Source organism: Chroicocephalus ridibundus, chromosome Z, assembly GCF_963924245.1.
Source record: "Chroicocephalus ridibundus chromosome Z, bChrRid1.1, whole genome shotgun sequence".
Taxonomy (NCBI): Eukaryota; Metazoa; Chordata; class Aves; order Charadriiformes; family Laridae; genus Chroicocephalus; species Chroicocephalus ridibundus.
The window spans coordinates 3710472-3736365 of NC_086316.1; the positions used below are offsets into that span (position 1 = coordinate 3710472).

The window sequence follows — 25894 nt, forward strand, 5'->3', positions numbered from 1 at the left end:
GCACATTTTAATGCCATTGTAACCTTTTAACAGCCAGACCTTTATTTTTAATTGTTTCTGCACAATGTCCAGTTTTCTTTTCTGCCAGGGTAAGACAACTTGAAACTCAGGTGGTTTATTTCTCTTACATCAGAGCCCAGTTATGTAATGTAAAATAGAAGTTTAAGTTCCAGTGAAGTCATCAGGTGTTGGTACTGATAAAGATGCATTTTTAAGAGGCTCTGGCACAACAAATTGGAAACAGCTGCCACGTTATGCAGAGCCTTATATTGTACAGTGGTGATCAGAACTGAAAACTTGGATGCTGGATGGAGCAAGTTTCTATCATAAGGGTCTGAGCAATTTTTGAACAAACCAAGAGAACAAAGTTTTGGTCTAAACACCAAAAAGCATTCCACTGTGGATCCTTAATGGAATTAGTTCTTTCAGTAAGTTGGTATTTTTTTAATCCACAGTCACTATTTTATACTGTTACTTTTTAAAATTACTGTACAAAAGTTACAAACAATATTTGTGTAATTACACATATAAATAAAATGTCAGTTTGCTTAAAATTATGCTTCCAAATCTATGCTTTATCAGACAAATCTGGTCAATGGTGGTTGCATAAACCGTGCAGAAAATATTATATTGATATTTGCATATCAATAATACGTAAGCTCAGCCACATTTGCAAATTACTTGTTTCCATTATTTATGAGTGACAGTAAATGAATATTCAGGCAGAAATGGTCATTGAAACAGAAAATGTCATGCATATGTTATACTGAAATGTATTTTTGTAAAGTGTCTGTCAAATTTGTAATCAGAACACATTTGAGGTCCAGCACAAATTCTGAGTGTTTCATGTACACAGTCAGGTAGCTTTAATCTTGTGCTGAACAGAGAATAAGAAAGCCTTCAGACCACTAAAATTAACACAGCTTCAGAAAGACTTCAAGACTTTGATTCTTCTAACAATAAATTCTGTCTGGGCAAGGGTCAGTTTTATGTTGTGAGGACTTGAAATAAACTGCTTTCAGGCAAGTTAAAGAACAAAAATTATCTACAGACATGACGTATTAAATGAGTTATAAGTACAGTCAAGAAAACTACCAGCATCTCTCAGAATTCCTACAAGCAAAGACTGGTGAGATGACAAAATTAGCCAGTTTTAATTACTTATAAGAAAAAAATTCACCTAGCTCTAACATTACAGAGGGAACAGGCGTGCAATGAAAGTTAGTGCAAAAAATCAGGACTAACCATTTTCCCCATGAAAACAACTACCCATTTTACAACCCGTTTGAACAGTGTTTTGCTATTTCCAGCAAAAATGTGACACAGTAAAATAATTTTGCTGCCACACATTGCTATAAACTTTTACTACCATGAACACAGTCCTTCAAGATATCCATGGCTCTCATTGAGAATTCAATGCGCAACAGACTTTCAGGAACAATGCTTGATTCTTACGTATCTATGTATTTAGTAATTTTTGTGCAGAAAAAGCTTACAGTAGGAAGCAAAGATAAAAATGCATACACATAAACCCCGCTGGATTTAAAATTGTCAGCATTTCCAAAACTTGCAGGACGTTTTCATTATTTTTGCGTGGAACTGCTCTGAAAAATACAAACCGTCAAGCTGGAAAGAGAGCGGTTGTCTAACCTTTGTAAACTCTGAGACAATTACGCTGTCTGCAGATGCAGGCATCATCCATACGAAACTGAGGAATTTGTTGACCTTTTAGCTTCAGCTGTTACCTTGTCATAGACTTCGCAAATATCTTCCCACGGTACATGCTTCTAGTAAATAATACTGAAAACATGATCCTTGAGGGCAAGATTACAAAGTTTAGAATTACTTGAATTCTATTACTTCTACTAGAGGGCATTCTAAAACTATAGGATTACTCCTGTGGAACAAGAGAGGTTTCACAATCATACCATCAATTATTTAGCTGGTGAGTATTCTTTCTTGTTACATTATTTGTACTAAGATTTACTTTGCACAGCCTGCCAAAAGTAGTTTTTACTCACTTTATATAAACTCAACTTTGAAAATCATGACTATTTGTAAAAAATGATGTAATAAAGTAAAAATAACATAAGACAAGACTTAGAGAATGCAGAACAAATCTATTCAAATAGCCGAAAAGATATTATAGGTCACAGTATTTATTAAATATGAACTCACTGTGTACACTAAATTCTTACAGAAACTTGTGTGGGAACAAAATTTGTTCCTCATTAACTGCATTGCATAAAATTCAGCAGAAGCCTTCACAAGCTCAGGGATTAAAAGGCGACTCTTCCCCACCTCCCTCACCCCAGTATACCACTGGTGAGCTTAATTTTTATTTTTTCCAAATGAAGCTGAAACTGTAGTCCTTGTTCACCACTAAAATTTGGTAAACTATGCATTTGGTGCATCAAATAACTCCTCTCTGCTTCAGTGACATATTATTGAGTGACGTTCTCTAAACCCAGAATGTTCAGTCGAGCTTTAAAACAGATTAATGATTCAAAGTAATTTAAATGTTTCTGAAACAACAAGCAGCAATGGAATATCATATACCTTTGGAGTATGTATGAGTCAATGGACCAACTATTCCGTTACCATGTTCTTACTAAGTCATTTCAAATAATGATTTGTAGTATCAGTGTTTAAAGTAGTTTAAAGCAATGCTTCATACTGAGCCCTAGGTGATGTTTGTAAGGGGTTTATAATAAAAGTTTCTAGCATCAAAACGAAAAGGAAGTACCTCTCAAAAAATTATCTAGACATTTTAATGGTATTAAAGAATCTTAAAAAGTCTAAAAATAACATTCTTCAACCATATAATTTAAAAAAAGTAAAAGAGATCTGACTCAGAATTCTGAGTCATGATCCCTAACTAATATTTTCTTTTAGTCTGCATTTTATGGCACCTTCTGAAGCACCTTTGTGTTTCCCTTGAAAACACAGAATCCCAGTGTAGAACCCAACAGAGCACATACTGATTCCATGCAGTAACTTCCATGGCAATGTCACAAATTTTGTAAGGAATACTATTTCAATCTCTTGCCCACTTGGAGCGCCCAGGAGAGGTAGGCTTATGAAACTGGTGCTTCTCGTAACTGATGAGTCACCAGGATTACCTTGCTTTTTCTGCTCAGTTTCTGGAACAAATTCCAGATGAAGATTTTGAAGTTTATAAAGAATGAGCGGTCTTTTCTGCAGACTTCTGTAAAGAATGAGAAGTCTCTCCTGCAGATTTTTACACTGGCTTCCGTGCTTCATAAATAAAAGCGCTAAGAATGAAAAGATCTCCCGGCTGTTTCCATTGAAGGGTGAGGGAACCTACAGAGTAGTGGCACATGGAGATCAAGAAGGGAAACGAAAGGGCTGCGAAAGACTCCAAATCTGAAACGAAATGAGCATAAAATGCCAGATATGGAATGGAAAGTGGGAAAAAGCAGCCGAGGGAACGAGGGGTTAAGTACCCTGAGCCTCAGACTTGCCACTGCTGCTGGGCAGAAGACAGGTATGGATTCCTGCCATACAGGCAGGTATGGTGAAGCAGCACCTCTCCCACCCAGCAGCCGAAGCCCGCTCCTCTTCCCCCAGCTCCTCGTATATTTCTGAAGTCCACGGACACAGCAAGCGTAAAGCCCAGTGCACTTTTCACTGCCTGCCCTTGTCTGCTCCCCGTGATTACAAATACCCAGCCAAGTAGAACATTCAGAAACTGGCATGCCTAGCACTTCGCATTGAGTACAGCATTACAGCTATCAATGGTTGCCAGAGAGAAGCCTATTCACAGCGGAGATGTCAGCCCCCAGCAGCATCTTTGGCTGAATACAATGGAGAGAGATACATGTGCTCTTTCATATGTAAAGAGGAGGTTCTCTGTAGCACGCAGGAACAGGACAGAGCAAGAAGCTTCACAAGGTCATTGCCCTTGCTGCACCTGTTGCAGAAACATTTTCAGCATTTTTACTCTAGGCATTCCCAGAACCACTGAAATTTATAACGGTATTGGAGAACAACCCAGGAAAGCAGCAGGAACTACAAAAACTTGGATTTACTAAACTTCTCCTTTCTATGTTGTCATGATCCCAAATTAAGAGAGAAATACTTTATTTCAGACCAGGGTCTTCTTTGCCTCAGAGTTCCCACAGTTCGCAGATAGGCAAAGGAGGACACAACAGTTGTGTCTAGCATTTGGGTAGTGGGTATTACCCCAGTCTGCCCTGTTGGTTGCCTTTTCTTTTTTTGGTTTTGGGCTTTTTTGTTTAGATGTGGGATAAATAAGTCTCTCACTCTAATAGAGACTGGAAAAGAGAGTGTTCCAAAGGTGCTATTTCAAAACAGTATCTTGCTATATCCCTTTTTTGCCTTCAGTGTGCTTCAGGGTGGATAAAGCCTGAGAATTACAGTAACTCACAAGTACTGTTTTGTCTGCACCCCTGGACTGTGCTAATAATTGCGACATTTGGGGCAAGAGTCTGCCTCACCAATTTTTTTATTCAGTGTCACTGGATGCCTGCGCTTCCAGTTCTTTTCTAGGATTTCTTGTCTCCCTCTTTACTACACACACATTCCAGGTACCCGCCCATCATCCCCCTTCTAATTACTCACACTGGAAAGTGCTAGCCGAAGCACAAACGCAGACTACTACGTGCTGAAAATCCCTTGATCAGCTTTCACTGTCCTGAAGTTTTGGGGCTCAGCTGCTTACTTACCTACTGACTACTGCTGTCGTGACAGAACAGTACCCCAGCGCAACCTCAGGGGCTAAGAAGATTTATCTGCATTTGAGATTAATGACACTGACATCAGTCAATGATTCTCCTGACCATTTGCTTTCTAACAGTTGCCATATTTAAAAAAAAAAAAAAACTTATTGTCTGTGACCACGTGTATCACTGGTAATGGCCAATTTAATGCAACCTGAACAACACCTCCATGTGGAAATTCTTGCTCGTTCAATTATGTTCCCTTGAAAGAGGACACACCTGTCAGCACAGAAATCCTAAGGAAGAAAAGATGCATAAGCTGCCTGCCATTGTATTTATATTTACTAGTCAGAAAGGTAAATCTGCTGTCACAGCCGGGAGCCAATACTGCAAGTGGTAAATCTGCAAGCCGAGGCCAAGACCGATGAGAAATCCAAATTACCTCATCCTGTTATTAGAGGTCACTGAGAGGTAAAAAGTGTAATAAGCCCATAGTACCCCTGGTAAATTTTCTGTGAGCTTCTTTTCACTTCCTCAGAAGAATCTGAGCGGATCTAAACCATATCCCTAAATGTTAAGTTCTAAAGCACGTAATCATCACTGGAGACCCAAGTTTTACGTCTTAAGGCAGGTAATACTAAAGGCTTTCTGAGGTAGCCGCCTGCTCTGCCAGTTCTCATTCTGAGCAGGGAATAAAGGGCAAAGCTCTCAAACGGTGCTGAGCCCACGACTTCTGTTTGCCTGCAGCAAGCAGAGCGAACACAAGCCTCTTCTACAAACACTTGCAGCTACCTTATAATTTGCTGGTCAAACAGAGAACCAGACAATAATTCTGACTAGCTGTAAAATCCAGATTATTTTTATCCTGAGTCCAGGGAAACGATTTGGAGTTATTAAGGTTACTTTATATTTAGAACAGAGATCAGAGTCTAATGTAAACAAACTTTGGCTGAAATCTGCTAATTAACTATGTCAAGAAATACACCGGTAGGAAGCTGAATTTGCCCTAATTTGTACCAACAAAACAACACTGATTTCTGCTGCAAAACTTCTAACTTATCTCATGCAATTGATGGGAAGCTTATATACCGTAAAAAACCAAGATGTTATTTTGGAAGAGTTCACTTAGCATATAGTGTAGGTTTAAGCAAAAGGTAAATCTAGTTTTCAGCTCCACGCTGGAAATCCTTTCCCACCTATATACTTCTAATGAAAACAGCAGGCATCTTTCACTAATGGAAATTATTTTCCAGGGTTTTCCAGAGCCAGGGTCTAGGTTTTTACATAGGCATTTTGCTCCAAGTAGGGCTTGAGACACTATAAGCACTCATACTCTCTCTCAAACGGTTTCTTGCACAAAAACACCAATTGAAAAACAAAAAACTGAAAAAAACCCAAACAACTCATCCATGAAGCTGCTTAGCATTCCCAACTCATGTTTATTGTAGAACAAACGGCACCTGAGCCTGCCAAAGGATCAGGCTCTTGCACACATGGAACCACAAATCCATCTGAGGAAGGCCAGGAGGCTTCAGTGAGGAACACCCATTTAGTCTACTTCAGTAAAGATCTGAAGTTTCACAATAATTTCAATTTGTATCTCTACTTTGGCGGTTTCTCGCATGTCCTCAACACTTTTACTTCACATATTTTTAGAACACGTGAACTGAAGCCAAAAAAATGTAGCTTCAAATACTTAGTACTTGTCCTGAATGAAGTACTATGGCCTGAATGAATAGCATATATCAGGAAAAGTAATTCTGGGCTTCTGCAGTATAGTGGCTATTTTTCTCATACTTAAAACCAAAAATGTAACAACCTGCTTTGCAATAGTGCTTCACACATAATAATATTGCAAGAAAAAAAATCTGTAAGGTATAGAAGAGTAAATTACAGCAATTAAATGGCACCATTTTGGGTGTACTGACAGAGGAATTACTGCTATCCACAGTGGATTCTTACAAGTTAATACGCATGTATGAGCCAAACAGAATTTTAATGTGTTGCCTAATTATTAGAATAATTGTGTCAGTGAGTTATTCTTGAGTTCATAAAAGTGTATTATTAAACATGAAAATTTGAATCAACCATATATATTACATTTAAAATGTATATCGAAACAAGCTTCATTTCCACAGTTAAATGCATTCAATTTTTATTAGATGTTGGTTAGCAAAGAATGTTGGTTTTATTCCAGATCTATTTCTGTAGAAGTAAAAATACATTTGTATCATTTTCGAGAAGGTGGTTAGCATGGGGCCCTCACTCTAATCTATGCTGTGAATTAATCTCTTAAATCTGGGCAATCTGTTTTTATATAAAACACAAGATAAAGTATTTATGTGGTGAAGAAAACTCCCCAAAGCAAAATTTGTTTGGGTCCAAAGACTTCTCACACTACCTTTATCATGTATTGTGCTTTCCTTGGCTTTCTAAACCTTTTAACCTATGTCACAATTTAATAATCACTATTTAATAATTATAATCATTCCCTTATTAACTGGGTATTTCTTTTCGTTCTTCTAAGGCACCCTGTAGTTCAAGACAAGGAAATCTCTTTGTTGATTAGTTATTTAAGACCAGCAACAATAACTATGCTGGAAAGAAAGGTGCTTTGAGAGGATTACACAGAGCTAGTTCTCAACAGCACCAAGCCGAGAGCAGCAAATTACAAACCCAAGTACTTCATTGCATGTAACCAAATTGGCTGGTTGAAATGCTAATTGCCTTTCAGCAGAGCTAAAGGCAGACAGGGGACCCTGTGCTTCAGAGAATGACATGCATTTTTTACCCCACTTCTGCACCATTGTCTTGCTGAGAATTATTCAAAATCTATTCATAAAGGTAGCTCTTTTCCTAACCTTTAAAAATGTGGGAAATTTCTAAAGCTCTGACCAATACCTCAGATCTGTGGGTCTGCCAAACCCATAACAGATGGCTGAATTAAGGCCATGTTAAATCCTTAATGAAGCAAAGCTTGAAACAATTCAGAGCAGCAACATATTGGACCAGTCCAGGATAAGTGACTGAGGAGAAGGAAGTTTCTTTTGCCACCTGAAAATGAGAATCATAACTGTACTCTAACTAATAAACCTACACTGGATACAAAGAGAGATAACCAAGCAAACATCTCTTGGTATACAAAAAGATATTGCTATAACATTCTAGAGGAAATTCTATCTTCAACTTGCTAAAAAATCCACTAACAGAAAAGCTGCGATGAACATAGAAAGCATCTTTTCTGATGTTTAATTTTGCCAGAGAAATTTAGCCTGTCAAATAAGCCTGTTTAAGTAAGTACAACTTTATCTTAATAGCAACCTCGGTTTGGACTTACGAATTATTTCAGTAAAAGGAATTTAAACAAGGAAATATTCATAGCCATGTAGGAAATATTCATAAGCCGATCTATGAAAAAATGTTTTTCATATTCTAAGCATATTTCAGAACCCCCTGCTTCCAAATTCCTTCTGGAAACAGCCACAAGTTCTCATATATGAAGTATACTCAATCTTGAAAATGTTTATTGACACAAAGTATTTTCCAGTGAGATTCTTCACTCAAAAAGTGACTTAGGCAAGTAAGGCTTTACAGAAATATAATCATTTGTGATCCAATAACCTTCTTCAGAGTAAAAAGTTACAATGGGTCCACCTGGAATAAGATAAAAAACCTCTAACATTCATACCTCCTGTCAATCTTTTTTTTTTTTTCCCTAGGAAACAGTAAAATAGCTCCCACTTGATAGACGTATTTCTTGAATTTCTAGAACCACGACAAATGCCTACAATCAACAGTAATCATTCTGTAAGCTTCGATTTGATGATGGAGATGTTAAACAGCATCTGAGTCTTAATCCACATTGACAGAAGTACCCAGACACTATGTACGCTTATTTCTAGAGATGAAAAGTGTTATATTCACTGTTATATACAACAGTAACTATACCTAAATCAGCCAGTCTCGTAGAGCTGAAACACAAGCATAATTTCTACAAATAAGTAAAACCAATCAATAGGATTACACATGTAAAAATAGTTAGGTATGTAATTATACCTTTAGGAGGTCAAGGCCTAATACTCCCCGAGCAAAGAATTTCAGCATATTCTTTGCATTTTCTCTCATCTACCTACATATTTGTATTTCTTGGTGAACAACTAAATTGACCCAATACCAAGAACACCCTGGAAAACGCTGGCCAAGAAAGACAAAAATCAGAGAGCAGCATTATCCAACAATAAAATGAAGATAAATCCCACCAGATACCCATCTCAAATAATTGTGAGTCAGACATAGAGTTTACTGTTTTGATGCTTCCAAAAATCACCTTAGGCTAAAAATCTTCAGATGTAGCTGAGACAAATTTTAATTCTCCGTTTCTTCGAAGTGTGCAAGGAAATACTTTTCCATCGAGTTTTCAATGAAACAATCTAAAATTAAAGTTTTGTTAAGCTTATAGACCATTGCTACGTACTTCAAAAAATACAATAATTAATAATCACCTCATCATTACCGTGTTGTAATTCTGAACAACGATGGTAGTTGTGTACCAGAATCAAAGGTGATTTGTGAGTCACTGGTATTTTTTTCCAAATTGCCATAAATTGTTTGTACCCAATGACCGAGATCCTTACAGACCTCTGTAGTGGTATTCTTCTTTAGTGCTATACATTAAAGGTACATGCTTTCATAGCTTTTCCAATAGTTCAGTTTCAGTCATCATATTCACATGTTAAGTAAAATATGCGTGTAAGCATTTGCAGACTTAAGTGCTCTTATTTGTTTTTAACTGAATTCCAAAAACAAATACAAAAGCCCTGGAAGACAATAAATTTAAATAATAAAATTCCGTGTATATTAGAGGTTTTAATAACAGGTTATGTTGTAAATGTGATTATGAAAATTTCATTCGAATAAAGCTCACAACAATTTCCAAGGGAAGTATTGCACTGTAGGTTTGAATGCATAAGGATCAATCTCATTCACCAGTATCAACTCTTTAAAACTCATCCAGTGTTATTTTTCAGCCTTAAAAGTGCTGACAGTACAAATAAACTGCCCAGCATTAGTTCTCACAGAAGCAAATATCATTTTTCCCATTGATTTCCATGTGACCAAGACACAGACCACAATTACAAGCTAATAAGCATGTGCTCCCATTATCGATGTTAATTAGTTCACTCAGATGCAAATTTAGTAAATACCATTGATTTCTTCACGTAAAGCTATTAGAACACAAAAGTGTATTAGAAAGCTAGTAAAGCACAAAACTGCATGTTAGAAATCAATAACAACACAAATATTAGTAATAACAGCAAATTAGAAATAAAGAACTGTGCGCCCTTGCAATATGTTAGCTTTTACATTATCAAATATTTGGTCATTTCAATTTTAAGACTAACATGCCACCAACTATTTTATTTCCTCAAGAATCTGGTTCTCCTTTCCACATGGAAACACTGAACACATTTAGTAGGAGAAAGCTTGTTTTAGGCTTAAGATAGACTGAATATATCACATTCTACCTTCATTTATTAAACTGCCTTCATGGCAGATTCTCAAAATGTTTAGTATTTAACTGAAAGACTCATTCTAGAAGATGTGTGCAAAGTATTATCAGAAAAAAAAACACCTTTGGCTTCTATAGAATGACTAAGATTTTTGAAAATCACCTGTTATTTCACATCTGCACTATAAAGCAATTATAGACTCATTAAAAAACAATGACTGATGTTTGGCAAGCAGTTCCGTATACATTTGATCTTAACTTTATCTGGGCTAGCCAGAGTGAATTATGCAATGTCTTACACAGAATCAGCATATCAAAAGCAAGAAGCACAAGCAATATTTCCAATTGTAACCACTTACACGTCATTTTTTAATTATTAACACGTTTAAAACTTTATCAGATGACGATTTGAGAAATTCATTCTCGCTTTTAACTCACTCTCCTTTGCAACAGACAATGCATGCGCAGCTCCTCGGCTTCTTTTATTTTTGCCTCTTTTAAAAAGTCAAATTAATGTTTTGCGCATTTTTTTGAGTGTTAAAAATTGCCAGCGAGGATGCGTCAGGCTGTTTTGCCCTGAGAATAGGATTTTCCACTGGAAAGACCCTTGTCTCCACCTGCCCTGCTCTGCAGAGCAGAAAGAGGAGCTGCTGGAACAACAGAAACCTTAGCAGTGTCTTACTCTCCAGTGGACACGCTCACTGTCTGCCGCTGGTTAAACCCTGTCCCTGCTGCAACAGGTGCTGCCGGCAGAACCCTCCGTCCGGCTGGACGGTGAACATCTCTGCCCCTGATACAGGATGCTTCCAGAGCAGCTACCACCTCAAACAGAGAGACAACAAACCTACCTAGACCCGGGGAGATGGACATCCGCCTCTTCTGGACTCAGCCAGCCGCCTGCACGCTCTCTGTCACTCACGCATTATGCATTCCCCTCTCCTCCTCCTCCTTCCTCCGCGCCGCGTAGCGTCCAGCACTCTCCTCCCTCCTCCAACTCCTGCTGCAGGGATAAAAGGGGGTGGGATGGAAGAGGACACAATTTTCTCAAACCCCAGCAATTGCCCATGCGCTGCTGTAGTTGAGATAGAGCCAGCCCCTCCAGCCACTGCCTCAGCAGTTCTTCCACCTAGCGAGGACCAGGCTCTTTTATTACTGCAGGCAGCAAAAACTGGCAGGTTTTACCACTGGATTATGACAGATTTTGGATTCAAGTCCTCAGCTGCACCAGGACATGCAGCTCATCGTAATTCACAGCTACTCTGTGCTCGACAGGGATAAACAACTCCCAATCCTAGACCAAGCGTTCTGGACTCAGTAATTTCTCTAACTAACATCTAATTCACATTTTATGGTCACCCCATTCCAAGCAAATCCTGCACCACAGCAGACATACAAAGACACAATGGCAGTGCTCGGACCTTGCCAGTGTTGGCCCACAAACTCCCCAATTCTCCCATTTAATGGTAAACAGGTATCAAAAATGCTACTTATCCAATAAATGTTGAAGCATCTAAGCCACAAAACATAGAAAGTACTGAATTTTGATGGAATCTGAGTTAGTCTCATTTACACAGTCTTTTCTGTTTTTCCAGAACCTGTGAGGTAGCGACCCATCTTAAAAAGTGGAAATGCTATTGCAAACGAATGCAGCAGCAGCATTTCATGTAGGTGAATCCAGTTAGATGCACTAGCACTCCCACAGTCCCTGCATCTCTCATACAAGCTGAAACCATTCTATCAAATTTTAAAAAAGCATCAATTCCAACTCCAAGGAAATCCAACACCCAGTACATTCCCAGTCTACAACAGTGCACAACCACATATCAGGTACTGTGAGCTCACTGGATCCTGTCATTTTTTTGGTCCCAAATCCTCAGACTCTTCTATCAAAACAGTACTCCGAAGCAGCTCCAAAAATCATGCCTCTGACACAACTCGGTGCAAAAGCAATGCTACAACCAACAGGCATCTAATGTGAAACTTGACAGATGCATTTTTTAAAATCCTATTCCTTGTTAGCATTGAATACACAGAATCTCTTGTAAATGCCTGTTGTAATACATATTAGCATATGTGTATTTAGAAGCAAATCCAAATGTAACTCTAGCCTAATTTTAGATATTAATACCCTTGGCTTTATTTCACAAACAGAGCATTTACAGAAAGGCAGGAGGAAAATGTTAAGCACAAAATAGGATTCTGCCCGGAATGAAAACAGAATGATTTTTACAACCTTTGATGTAGTTTACTGAAAAGTTGTGCATTTCAAATGAGCTTCCTTTGCTTTGCTTTTATTTGGAGCATATGGAAACAGCAATCACGGTGATAGAAATCACAGTGAGAGGAAGCACTTATTCTGCTAAGGCTAACATAATCTTTGCATATAGAAGGAAAGAATACAGCACAGAAATATTAGGGACAAAAAAATTAGAGGATCTATAAGACTCTGTGCCTTCTGATGGCATTAGCCTGGTCACTACCTCAATACTGTGTTATGGTGTTCACAAACCAGGAATAATGGAAACAAAGAGAAAAAGATGAAGAAGATTCTTCATAATGATAAAAGGTTTGAAAAATTACTTAGTAAAAGACTAAAAGACCACCAGAAGTATTTTGCTTATAGAAGTAAATGCGACACTTCAAAGTAGAAAGCATTCCAGCCAACATCAGCCATCCAGTCTAACCTAGTCACATAGCCGGACCAGATGGACCACCTCTAAGAGGTGCTTCTCTCTCTCCTCTGCCTAAATGGGGACTCCAAACAACTATCTTAGACTACCACCTAACTTTCAGATAATGATATTAGGTTAGTGTTAGGTGAGATGAACCTCTGGATTTACTCTGTATACAGCTACAGCGAAAATGAACGTTGATAAGTAAAAATCTGCAGTGTAACAGATAAAGGCATAGATGATCTAACATGCAGACACAAAAGCAGACATTAGTAATCAGAATAAACTCCAGTTCTAACACCAGAATAAACCTCCAGAGCAAAGGAAACAATCCACTGGAATGACTACCAAACATTATAATAAAATATCTAATTTTAAAAAAAACCACAAGTGTACTTTTTTCTTCTAAGAAGGCATGCTGTACAACAAAAAAGAAATTCAAGTAGATGTGTATGATCATCTGTGTTATATGTCTGACCACTTCTTGCAGTAGTCCACCTGGGTTTCTTTATTAATATATTTTTTGATCAATACTTTATTATGCATTATTCCCATGTACCAACTCCAGTTTTTCTGTACTGAAAAGAGAGCAAGGATCAGTCCTTCAAAGGCCCATACTATTAGCTGCCAAATTTTGCATTAGACAGAACTTAATGTATAAGCATGAGAGAAAACTATGTTTTTCAATACCATACCGCCATTATTTTCCTATCTCAGCCTCACAATCTAGATCCCATATTCTTTTTCCTCTCTGGATCAACAGGTGGAAAGGATACTTGAGGTATAAGGTTCTCTTTATCTTTTATTCTGTAATGTTGTTTCAGCTTACATAAATTACTTCATGTTTTCCTTTTGTTGTCCAGTTTCCATGGGAAGTTGGGGCTCCCACCAATAGCTATCAAGCTGCCCAGTATCAGAGGGGCTGCCTTAATAGTCATCAGTTCTCAACTACAACAGACCTGAGCACGTTAAGTGTTGCTAATTACTGAGCTGGAAAACAAAGCAAGAGTCAGAACTCAGACTTGGGCTCGCTAATTCACACGGCGACTGTCATGGAGCCTTTCAACAAAACTGCATCCACATCCAAAATGACTGTAGCGTTTGTTGCTCTCTCCCACTCAACATGCAGTGATCCACATTTTCTCTCGATTCTGGAGGATTTCCCAGTTACTTTTTTTCATTCTCATCATAGCACTCCAGAGATCTGTCCTTCTCCTTTATTAGAGGGGAAGATGAGGCAGAGCTCCCGTGGGATTTGGTCAGTGTGGTCCTCAAACAGCTGGAACGTTGTTGGTGATTGACATGGGGTGCTCCGCACACACTTTTAACAGCTCAGCATGCTGCCCACACAGCGCTCTCACCCCTTACAAATGTCAGGGATAAACAATCAGGCGTGGTATTGGACCTACAAAAGATCTGGCATTGCACAGAACTATGCCTTCAGGTCAGCCTTAACGTCTCTTTTCAATAAAAGCAGTAAATAAGGTGTACTACGTGCACCCCTCAATTCTTTATTTGTTTGGATTCCCTTTGTTTTGAATTCATTAAAACGCTGCAAGTTGAAAATGGCTCTGCTGCGAGTAAACCAATATTGAAATCGGCAGCAATAGAGTCAATGGACTCCAGTTTGTTTGTTTGTTTTGCCTTTTCCCTTCGTTGGCATCATCTGAAAGGAAAGACCAGAGAAGAGGGAGTCAGAAGAAGAAACAAATCCCGGAGAAGGAAAGCAGGACTTAAAGGAGCAAGAAAAAAATAATCCAAACAAAAGGCTTCAGAAGGGAGTATTTTCTCTTCTTCTTTACATTTTTGTTTCTACTAAGGAACGTTTTTGTGTTGTACGAAGGCCATTTGGTTTTGAATCACAGGTATTGCAATCTTAATCTACTACTATTAGAAAGTAAAAAAAAAATGTCGATAATATTTTTTTTCTGAACATCCATAAATGCCACTAAAATTGAGATTTGTTTTCACCTGTGGCATCCAAGCCTCAAAAGTCTGGGCTAAGCACTTATTTGGATGCAAGCAGCAAGGAAAGAGAATTTTGAAATTTCAGTCTTGCACAATTTTCCACATTGCTCTATCTATCCCTTTTTTTGGTACTTCAGCTGAAGCAGATTGAACTACTCAGAATGAGGAACATTAAGCATATGCATAGCTCTTTTTCATAGATCAATCCTTAATTAAAATACACCAGACACAAGTTAACTTTACTTCTTTCCTGTTTGTTAATGAGTCAATTCCAGTATGATCCAACACTTCAAAAATACACAACATCCATCAGACACTGTTCTGATCAGTTCTAGTGTACAGGCAGAATACCAAGGCTGATCTTGCTCCTCTCTTCACAGAGTAATCAGCAAGATACAGATGATTTTCTTGCAAGAAATTAACTTGGTTTTGGTGGATTTTTTATTTATTTTTTTTTAAAGTGGATCGTCTTTGAGCAATGATCCGTGGTGGTAAGAATTTCTGAAAGACAGACCATTTTTAGGAACATCATAGACCACCACAAGCACTTATATCCCTCCTTGTGGGGCTGTCTGCTTGGCTGATGTCTAGGACGCGTTCCCCATGTTGTTATTACTTCTTCTCAATGTGATTACACTGGGGAGCAGATCTAACTGGCAGTGTTGAAAGAAAAGCACCCAGAACTACAGAACATGACTTTGGTCTTCAGGGAACTATGCTAAAAGTCGTGCTTTGAAAGAGGGCAGAACTGACCAAGACTCAAAGAAAAAAGGTGTCTTCATCTTAGACCCTGACTAGTCTATTACCTGGCTTCTGATCACTATCGACAACAGCTGATGATGCAGCTTGTGTTGTCCGATCTTCAAAATGTGAAATGAGGTTTCTGATCACTTTCCTGGTGCCATCTAGCTGCACTCTCTGGAGACTCCCATCCAGCCACCCCACAAAGAAATGTGCAACCACTGCCAGCTATCACCTGTACCAGGCACTTGCACCTCTCTCGTTCCTGAAATGTTCCACATCCTTCTCGATGGACTGGGAATGCTTTAATACTAAAAATCTTGATTTTACTGCAGAGTTTCCTGATGAGTAAACAAACACATACAAGAAAGAGCACAAAGTAGACCAATACAAACAGTACTAAGTATCTGAGAAGACTGACAAAATTTGAGTATTATGCTTCTGACCCGGCGGTTTATGCTGAACTGGCTGATGTGCAGATGGATGTAGATAAATTCAGGTTTCGATCCTCTGTTTTTCATAGATGTCCAGGATTTAAGAAACCAAAAACCAAGACCTTCCATGGTGCTCTTTTTTGGATGGACAAACATTTATTTGTTTATGCTTCCTGTGATCAGCTTGCCAAAGGTTAACTTTTTTATAGTACAGCTCCTTACTTGTATATTGATAAAGCATACTGATGTTAATATTTAAAAAGAGCTGTTAACTGAAAAAAACGAAGTACTCCTATTATGAGGAACAAAGTACATGTTCCCTGACATCTACTCACGGGAGGTTGCTTTATTTTAACACATGTTACAGCAGAAATGCTATTCATATACTCATAACATTTTTGTTACTGAACTTAGCTACATATTTGACAAGACTTTCACAAAAAATTAGATGACTTTTAGAAAACAAATATGTTCAAGTGTAAAAAACTGAACAAATTAATGAGAAAATAACTTCTTTGTTTCAACTTACTGCACGTCTGATTTGGTTGATCAAGCTCCAGCATGCAATTTTTACACAATTTCTGTCATTTTGTGCCATTATAATGACACAAAAAGAATGCAATCTCTGAAGAGATGGTTTGGTCTTACAACGTTCAGTGGCTCCTTTCAAACCACAGTGGATGCTCACTGGCTTGTAGGTCACACGGAGGAACAGCAAGAAGAGAACTTGGCAAGAATCGTCTGCCTGCTCCTCTTGCACAGTTATTGTTGCTAAATAAAGTTGCAGTCTTGTTTCCTCCAATCAAGTGTGTCCAGCTCTTCATTTGCAGCATGTCACTGACAATGTAGATAGTACGCAGCAAATCAGAAGCTTTCTCATAAAACATCCACCTAAACACACAACTTCAGAGCATGTCAAGCACTAGACTGTAAATTCAAAAACCACGCTCACCAAAAGTGTATTTTCCTGAAGGTAAAACATAGTAAGAATATTAAAAACTCTCCATAATCCCTTGCATCTAGATTGCTCTTAATTTCAAAGTCCTCAAAAAGTATTTCAGACTAGTAAAGATAAAAGCAAAAGTGTTCCAGCTGCTGCATACAACTTCACTTGCTTTCCCAATTCACAGATCGGTATTTTGTTTGCTTCCTTTGAAATGAGGAAAAAAACTACTTGGAAACACAAATAACTTGTGTATTTCAACTTAAGAGTTGACTCTTCTCTTTTCTGAAATCCTTTAAGTGAAAGATGGAAATATTTCCTTATTTGTTGCTTACTGTTCCCCCTCAAGATCAAAGAGATATTACTTGAGTAAACGTGAAATTAAGTAACCACAGCAAATGTAATCTTCCAATGGGAAGCCGCAGGGCCAGAACCTCTGTCTCAGAAGTAACTATCTTCCACATTTATGAATTTATTTTCCTAGCTGTGGGGAATCCCGGCATCCATCCTTGCTGTAAAATTGTGTCTATAAAGGGGCACTGGAACATCTTAGCATTCTGATGCTGAGATAGTGATCCTGGGGACTGTCAAGGGTGTAGAGGGAAAAAACCTTACAGCTGCTAATAGAGAGGATAACACATGCTCTTCTCAGAGCTGGTCTGCAAGGAAAAAGATGCAACTACTCTCGATACATCTGCTTTCAGTTTCATTTACACATCGTCCTGAACAAAATCTAAGGCCTTCAGGATTTCCTTCTCTTAATGTAATGCTTGATCTGCAATATTTTTAAGCTAATGAAAGAACTGTGTGCCATTACTTTTTTTTATTTTTTAAAATATGACATCTTTAAGTTACATGTTTATTATCTCCCTCTTCCCTGTGATACATGCAATTTAAGTATATGAGATGCAAGGAGATGGAAAATCAAACCACTTAATTATGTTATACTGCAAAGGACTCTAAAAAAACCCAACCCAACTACACACGAAAGTTCTATACATGATTCGTTATTCATTATCTAGGTATTGTAGAAGCCCACGTTGATGCAGTAACATCACTTGATATAAAAATATTTCTGGAAAAATATAACCTATGTAACACTACTATGAAACACACTTTTACATAGCCTTTTAATTTACCGTGTTGCAAATCAAAAGCAAGAGATGGTTCAAGACAAGAAATAAAAACATTCCATGAGAAAGTGACAGATGAAGGAGGAAGTTTAGGATATACAGTATAAATCAATAAAACTCATATTGTTTAAAATCTGTATAAGATCAGCTAACTTGATCTCTTTAAGTTGCTTCCAGTTTATGCCCACCATGTGTGGTGCTTCCCTGTGGTTTGTTATTTTACTTCAATGGCAGAGGGAGGAAACCAACAAAGCTCAGTAACCATACCGCATAGCACAATGTAACCATGGAAGCATTTGTCCTCTTGTCAGAGCCTCTCCAGAACGATTCAGCCATTCATTTCATTAAATCAATATTGAAGCTTTTAAGATTTATTACTTGAGGGTGGAGGAAAACTAATAAAACAAATTCCTTGCTGCTTCCCATTAAATACATCTTGTCACAGTAGGCATATTAATACCTTGTAAACACTTTACCGATGTCGTGTGGGCTGTGTTACTGTCTCTACTTATGGAGGGATTACTCATAATGTATTTGCATTAACATGCGTGATACTCATTGAAAGAACTTAAAGGTTTCTGACACATTCTGCTGTCCCGTATAGAAACTGAATCGAATAGAAAGACAAAAGTTGTAAGAAAACAGGGGTGGCGGGAATCTGTTTTAGAATTCATGAAAATGCTCCCATCAAAGAGTTTCTATGTCTACTAGATCACTGTCTTATTTATGTCATAAAATGGACATTTGTAATCATACTTTAAATGCTTAATAAAGTTGAATGGGATGATTTCATTTACAAGTACTTTGATATCTATTAAAATATGCTATAGTTATCTAAAAATGACAAAGATAAAGGCAAAACTGAAACCAGCACGTTTTGCATGAAAAAGAACAATTTCTTAAACTCTATACTAATAATCTAGATTACAGATAGCTATAGTACATGATAAATTTTCATTTTTTTAGATCGACTTTATACTGAAAATTTGAAAGAAAGCATAGCAAGATGTTTACAATTACAGTACCATTACTAATATCAGGAGCAGGGAGTATTAATTCAACAGTTTAATTTACACTTGCATGCCATTATAGGTAAAAACTGAAGGCACCTTAAATACATAGTTCAAATACTTATCAATATAGCAGGCTGTGAATGCCATGCCTGCTCAGATATTAAAGCTTTTCAAGACTCTGAATCAGGTCCTTTACCATGAGATAGTCTCCCTGCTCCTGCTCCCACTCCCTTCTACTATTCCCTTTCCTTTTTGTAAAAGCTGTTCAGCATACCCCACTATTCCAGCCGCGAGGAGCTTAAAACAAAGGATAAAAGTAATTCTAGGATATTCCAGACAGCTCTCTCACTTGCCCAGAGGCCTCTTTTCATGTGGGAAGAACAGCAGAAGCGTGGAAGAAGAGGCTGCACAGTTAGCAGGACTGCAGGGGTGTATCGGGGCCTGCATACTGGCACTTTCCCACTCAGTGGAACGACATCAAAGGACTGTTTGCCAGTGAAAAGCTTTTCTCAGTTGTAGCCACAGGTAGCAATGTACCGATACAGAACACACCCACAGTAAAAACATGTGTGTCGGTGGGCTTGTAACCAAGGAAAGGTCTGTATCAATGCAGATGCAACCACACCTAAATTGCAGTGGCACCGTTAAGGGCTAATTATCAGTACCAAGGAGGCCAAAGAAAGCTTCTGCTACAGCTGAAATCCCAGTGCTTGAAAAATACCATGTAACACTGAACTCCTTCCTGTGGGGGAAAACTATCAAAATCCTTAGGCTTTCCATTTCCAAAATTAAGACGACTAGAATGACACAAAGCCAGTATTCTACAATCAAGAAAAAATCTGAATAAGCATGCATCTTGGTGCAATATTATGGTAAAAATTCAATCAGAAATAAAAAATAAATCAGTATACAGGTTATGGAAAAGCGAACTAGAGAACAGATATTTTAAATTACGCTGTGTAAATTATAGCATATTACAGACATAAGGGAAAACCACTGGGTTGGCAAAACAAGGACAAGTTTAATAACCATGTTTTAAATGTCCGTAATAATCAATTCCAAAGATACAAAAGGAAACGTAGACTATAAATGCAGCCTGACAGCAAACCTAGTCAAAATAATGCAAAGGCTGATGTGGAATTTCACTTATAGGGAGGTAAAATAAATGAATGGAATAAATATGTAATCTTATACAAATAGTGCACTGTGGTTTAATTCTGAAAAATTATAAATTTGAATGACAGTAATTGTGCTGGTATAACAGAACTGAAGAGTTGGAGGACTTTTTAATCACATTACCATATGGTAAATACATAGTGCAATACCAGCAAGCAGTGCAGTGCTGTAAAATGGATTAAAAACTAGCTGGTAGATCTCAAAAAGCACTCTCCAGTAAGAGATTATGAACAAAATATAAATTTCATTATAAACAGATTAAAACACCTCTGTTATGTAGTTCAACAAGGGTTACAAATAGATCTGCTGCTCCTCAGCACTCCCTCTAAATCCAAAAATCACAACTGGATGTTTGTGGTATCAGTATTAACAGAAAGGAAATGACAATATTACAGTGATATAGCTCATCTGGTAAGCTGTTTCTGTTTAAAAAAGTCATATTAACACTGCTGAATACCTTCAAAGCTAAAATACAGGTTATACCTTACAAAGGATCTTCTGGATCATTTTCATCTGAAGAAACTCTAGCAGCAAAGCACCTCACCGTAAGTATTCAATGTGATGCTGTGACTGTGAAAAAAAGGGAGTTTGTGTTATCTTCAGATACATCAACAGTAGATTAGTGACAAGTTAGGGTGGGGGAATCATTTACCTTTGTGTGTAGCACTAATGGAGTGAATATTGAAACTGCATAAAGCTCTGGTATCCACATTATAAAAATAACGCTGAAACCCACAGAGGATGCAAACAAAATTCCCAAAACCTGAGAGCTAAAGAAAGCAGAGAAAAACAGTTAACAAGCTCTGAATGTTTAATTCCTTTAAAAAAAAAAAAAAAAAAAAGGAAAGACTTGACAACAATTCAAAAATTCCTTCAGAGAAAAAACAAGATGAGCACTGAAAGGGTTTTTTAATTTACTCAGGCAAAACATATAAAAAAGCAACAGCTATTCCTGGACTTAACTACAGATTCATACAGCTAAAATTGGAAGGATTCTATGACAATGTTTTAAAAAAAGAACTTCAGTTATCACACTACAGAAATTCTTAGTCATCAGTACAGGTATACGAGAAGGAATACAGAATCTTAGAGCAAAATCTGTCTGCAAATAATTTGAAATAAATTTTCAACAGACTATACGCCATGTCTCTTGGACGTGTCTTTACTGTAACTGAATTATTTCACTGGTAGATTTTCTTGTTCAGAGGACACCTCACCTAAGCAAAGTAAAATGTAAATCAGAAGCAAATATGCAATTCTTTATAGATTTTTAAAACCAAATATCAGCCAACCAATGCACCCTGCTGGCTGTCTTATGGAAGGTACACAGTATACTTTTTAGTTAATTTTATTTAAATTTAATATATATTCATAGTAAAAGTAACCAATTGATGTTGAGTAACCAAAGGGAAGCAGCAAATACATGAAACATGAAATTGGGAAATAACAGTCTCAATCCAAGAATAAATTTTAATTCATTCTCATTAAAACCACAACAATACTAAATTAAACAATTAAGTTTTGTCGTCAGTTTTAACCCATTTTAGAGTGAAACTGTTGGAACCTGGCTAACTAAAAAGGGTTTCTGCTAATTTTCAAGGCCCAGATTATAATACTTTCAGTTAAGTGCGTACATGCAAATATTTCCACTAGAGAAGAGACTACACTGCAAGCCTCTGCAGATTTAGCACTGTTTGCTTCCTGCATACTTTTATAGTTCTTAGATAGCTCCTCTTACTGCACCTTACACATCTTGCAGTCAGACACTGCTTAATAACATCACACTTTGTTTGACTCCATTTGAGCTATAGATCTACCTTGACATTATTATTTCCTACAATTTTAGTACCATTCCCAAGTACCAATCAGGGAAGCAGAGACAAGAAAGGATGCATATTTATTTCTATGTGAATCTTTTAATGAGTCATTACTATGTGAATCTTTTAATGAGTCATTACTATGTCATTCAAGCAATTAAAACATGCAGTTAGATACTTGGCACTAAATATCTAAATGTAAATCTAGCCCTGTGGTCCCAAAGCATAGAATGATTTAGAGACTAACAAAAGCAGCGGTGGCACATGACATGTATGTAACTTCCAGACAGAAATAATTTTTTTTTTTTAATTAAAAATGACTATCAAGTTACGTCTGTCCTCCAACATCTCCTTTACAGTTCCTTTCTATTAATTCCTTAAGATCTTTTTAGTATTACTATGTGTGTGCTTAACTTCCTACCTCGGACCAAGCCACACTAGATATAACATGACCAAGGGGAATGTGGTAGAGATCCCTGCAGTGGCTCTTGGAATGCCATGGAGTGATTAACACTGACCCCGTTGCTCATTGAGAATGCACTATTAGGATATGCAAAGTAACTTACATGGCGATGGAGAAAGGCTGTATTCCTATTAGCATTCATGGGAGCTATGCAGCTACAGTCTTGTTCATCAAGTTTGGAATATACCCTTTTGTTATTGATGGGAAAATGTCACTAGTTACAAATAGTTACACACAGGGGTGTAGCAGGGTCAAAGGAAACTCCAATACTTTCTTCCCCCCTCTAAGGCAGAGTGCTGCTTCAGCAGTTCTTTTTTGACCTGATGGTACACCTCCTTAGATAAAAGAAACGGTGAAAATTCCCTGCTCTGACCTCTTCCGCAGCCTCACCACCCAAAGATTAAAGAAAACCTCCAAAAGGATATGCCATTAGTGGTGTATGATGGCACAATCATCAGACACCGCTGCAGGCATCACTGTGTATGAAGTCTGCCTTCAAACTCCTCTCCAGGTCCACCCACAGCTCTGACGGGTCCCATAAAACAGTCTTTCAACAGCATGAATAGAGTCTGAGTCATCAGTTTCCCAGCTACAGACAACTACAGTTGCTTCACTTCTATTAGTGAAAGCTTCCTTTAAAAACCAAAACAAAACTGGTTGGTGCTGCAGATATTCTTTGCCAGATGTGGTACGACACCTCTTAATAGATGGAATTCTAATTCACTAAGTTATAACTACTTTTCCTCAACTTGAGATCACATGAGAAAACTTAGGGTTTATGGGAAATTAATTCAATTTTGTCACCGTCAGTACTGCTCTCGCTGGAAACGGTGGAAGATTCAATCTACTTGCATTTTGCCATTCCCAGAAACACATACAATCATTCTGGGACCCCAGCAAGTATGTTCACACATTTGTCATGTAATCTGACAACCAAGGCTCCTCTTTGTTGTACAGCGGCTTCTATGTAAGGCCGTATCTAAGGCCTTCAGTGCAGCTATGTTAATTAGCACAAGCTGTGCATCTGACCTATGATAAAAATAGAAGGCTTATTTCTGAGCAGGCTTTGATTGGGAAGATGCTATGAAATACTCTGAAGAAAAGAAAATATCCCTGGTTAGGCTCCAAAATGGTTTAGACATAGTCTCCTGACATGTAAGAAGCTTTGGTTTGAGGGAATTCCAATTGCGCTTGGCATCTACAACAATATTTTTAACAAATGCAGAATAAGAAAGCCTGAAAATTAGCTTCTGCTAACTTTGCCCAGCTTCTTGCTGGAAGGAAATCCTGCCTACACATTAGTACTGCTCCATGCTTCTCTGCAAAGGGCAGCAATCAGACCTGCCTAATTGGGCCAGCTCGTGTTTTATGCTTACTGCTGACTTCTGCACCTGAGAATATTTATATTCTTTCATGCAAACCTTCTCTTACTTACAACACAGAACTTCTCTGCTCCTGACAGAACATCTATGCTGAAATGTGTTTGCTTTTCTTAGCTAGGGAGTACCTAGACAGCCTTAGGAATACTTTAATTTTACCTGATCCATCCCTCATCCACAACAGAGCACTATTTTAAAGGTAGATACTGAAATATATGTGTTTACTCTTTAAAATAAGCTAAGACACAAGAACACACTGCATCTCCATAGCTTATTTTACAATGTTGGAAACATGGCTTCCATCTTTGTTAGCTTCTGTGGGTGTGAAGCATGTCACTTAATGGAGATACCCAATCATTAGCTCTTATGTGTTCCAACTCAAGTAATTTAAGTTTTCAAAACTAAAGTCATAAAAGAATTCTGCCTTTGTTAATACCAAACACATTTCTAACTTTTTGGTTGTTCAGGAAAGTCTGAGAACATCATATAATAAGACTCAAAAACAAAAGGCAAAAACCCACTAATTTAAAATTACTTTCTTTTTTTAAACATTAGATTTAATCTTTTGAGGAACTATGACTTGTAACCGCATTAGTCTTCAGCAACAATGCAATAATTTGTTACAGCATATTCAGCCTAACCTTAGAGCTGTCAGCTTTTGTAAAAAATACTGTACTTGTTCTTGCTGTAATCAAAAATGTCCTTCTAAGGCCATACCAGAAGAAACCCACGCTACATTAAATTCAGCTCACTTCCTAGTCTTCCTATTACTGCCTATTGCCTCAGCAACTGCAACAGCTGTGGACAGTTCTTTAATAGTGAAAATGACTGTACAAGGGAAGGAAAGTTGAAAATATCTACAGGGCTTAATTTATGGTTTCTCTCTTGCGAAAAAATACATCAGCATGGGCTGAAAACCTGTGTCTCTGCAGAGCTGGTCCTGGGGGGGAGGGGAAAGGCTTGAAGGCATAAAAATGACATGGAGCTGTTGCAGTGGGGCCAGAGGAGGCCCCGGAGATGCTGGGAGGGCTGGAGCCCCTCTGCTGTGGGGACAGGCTGAGAGAGCTGGGGGGGTTCAGCCTGGAGAAGAGAAGGCTCCGGCGAGACCTTCCAGCCCCTTCCAGGCCCTAAAGGGGCTTCAGGAAAGATGGGGAGGGGCTCTGGAGCAGGGAGGGGGGAGATAGCACAAGAAGGAGCAGCTTTACACTGAAGGAGGGGAGATTTAGATGAGATCTGAGGAAGAAATTCTTTGCTGTGAGGGGGGTGAGCCCCTGGCCCCGGTTGCCCAGAGAAGCTGTGGCTGCCCCATCCCTGGAGGGGTTCAAGGCCAGGCTTGGAGCAACCTGGGCTGGTGGGAGGGACAATCTTTAAGGTCCCTTCCAACCCAAACCATTCTATCACTCTAAAATAGAGCTGGGCAGCAACTTCTGGGTGAGCAGCAGTGCAGCAAGAGTCAGGCAGGACTGGAAGGCACACAGGCTTTGAGGAGGAGCCGCGAACTACAGGCAAAAATGGCTCTTAGAAGAATTACCTTACCGGCCTAAACACATGACAGCTTCCTACCTGAGAGACCGGGTCAGTAAAGATGAAGGATTAACAACAAAAGCCCAAAGGCGGGAGTCTGCACGCCCGCCCGCTCCCAACACTCCCGCTCTCCCTCGGGCCTCCCCTCAGCCCACCTCGGCGCCTCAGTGGCACCCCTCGGGCGGCAGCAGGCCGCGACTGCCCGCCACGAGGGGGCCGCCCGGCCGCCTCGGCCTGCCGCTGACGGCGGCGGGTTCCCTCACAGCCCCGCTCCCCTCCGCGGTCCCACACGGGCGGTTCAAGGGGGTGAAAAAAGACCTGAACGAGGCCCCTCGCGGCCGCTTCCCGCCTGCCTCCCCTCAGCGGCGGGACCCGGCGGCGCGCGGGCCCTTTAAGGGCGGGCGGCGCCGCCCTGTGGA

The 25894-nt window shown here is 38.7% G+C and overlaps 1 protein-coding gene and 1 long non-coding RNA gene across 4 annotated transcripts in view; both read right to left on the reverse strand.

Annotated features, from left to right (window-relative positions):
• Window positions 1–11124, reverse strand: part of ADGRV1 (adhesion G protein-coupled receptor V1) — a 290661-nt gene extending 279537 nt beyond the window's left edge. Inside the window, exon 1 of the mRNA XM_063320199.1 lies at window positions 11061–11124. Coding sequence (XP_063176269.1) covers window positions 11061–11082 — 22 coding nt within the window. The 5' untranslated portion in view covers window positions 11083–11124. The remainder of the gene's footprint in view (window positions 1–11060) is intronic.
• A 1145-nt stretch (window positions 11125–12269) lies between these two features.
• LOC134508849 (uncharacterized) lies at window positions 12270–25859 on the reverse strand. 3 transcript variants are annotated; one of them, XR_010069158.1, is made up of 5 exons: window positions 25794–25859; window positions 20945–21062; window positions 20776–20862; window positions 16557–16864; window positions 12270–14550 (listed from the first exon to the last, which is right to left on the reverse strand). It is a non-coding gene; the product is annotated as an uncharacterized LOC134508849 (long non-coding RNA). The 3 variants fall into 3 exon arrangements; XR_010069156.1 differs by lacking the exon at window positions 25794–25859 and adding an exon at window positions 25515–25763; XR_010069157.1 differs by lacking the exons at window positions 12270–14550; window positions 25794–25859 and adding exons at window positions 15451–15934; window positions 25515–25763.
• Between the last annotated feature and the right edge of the window lie 35 nt (window positions 25860–25894).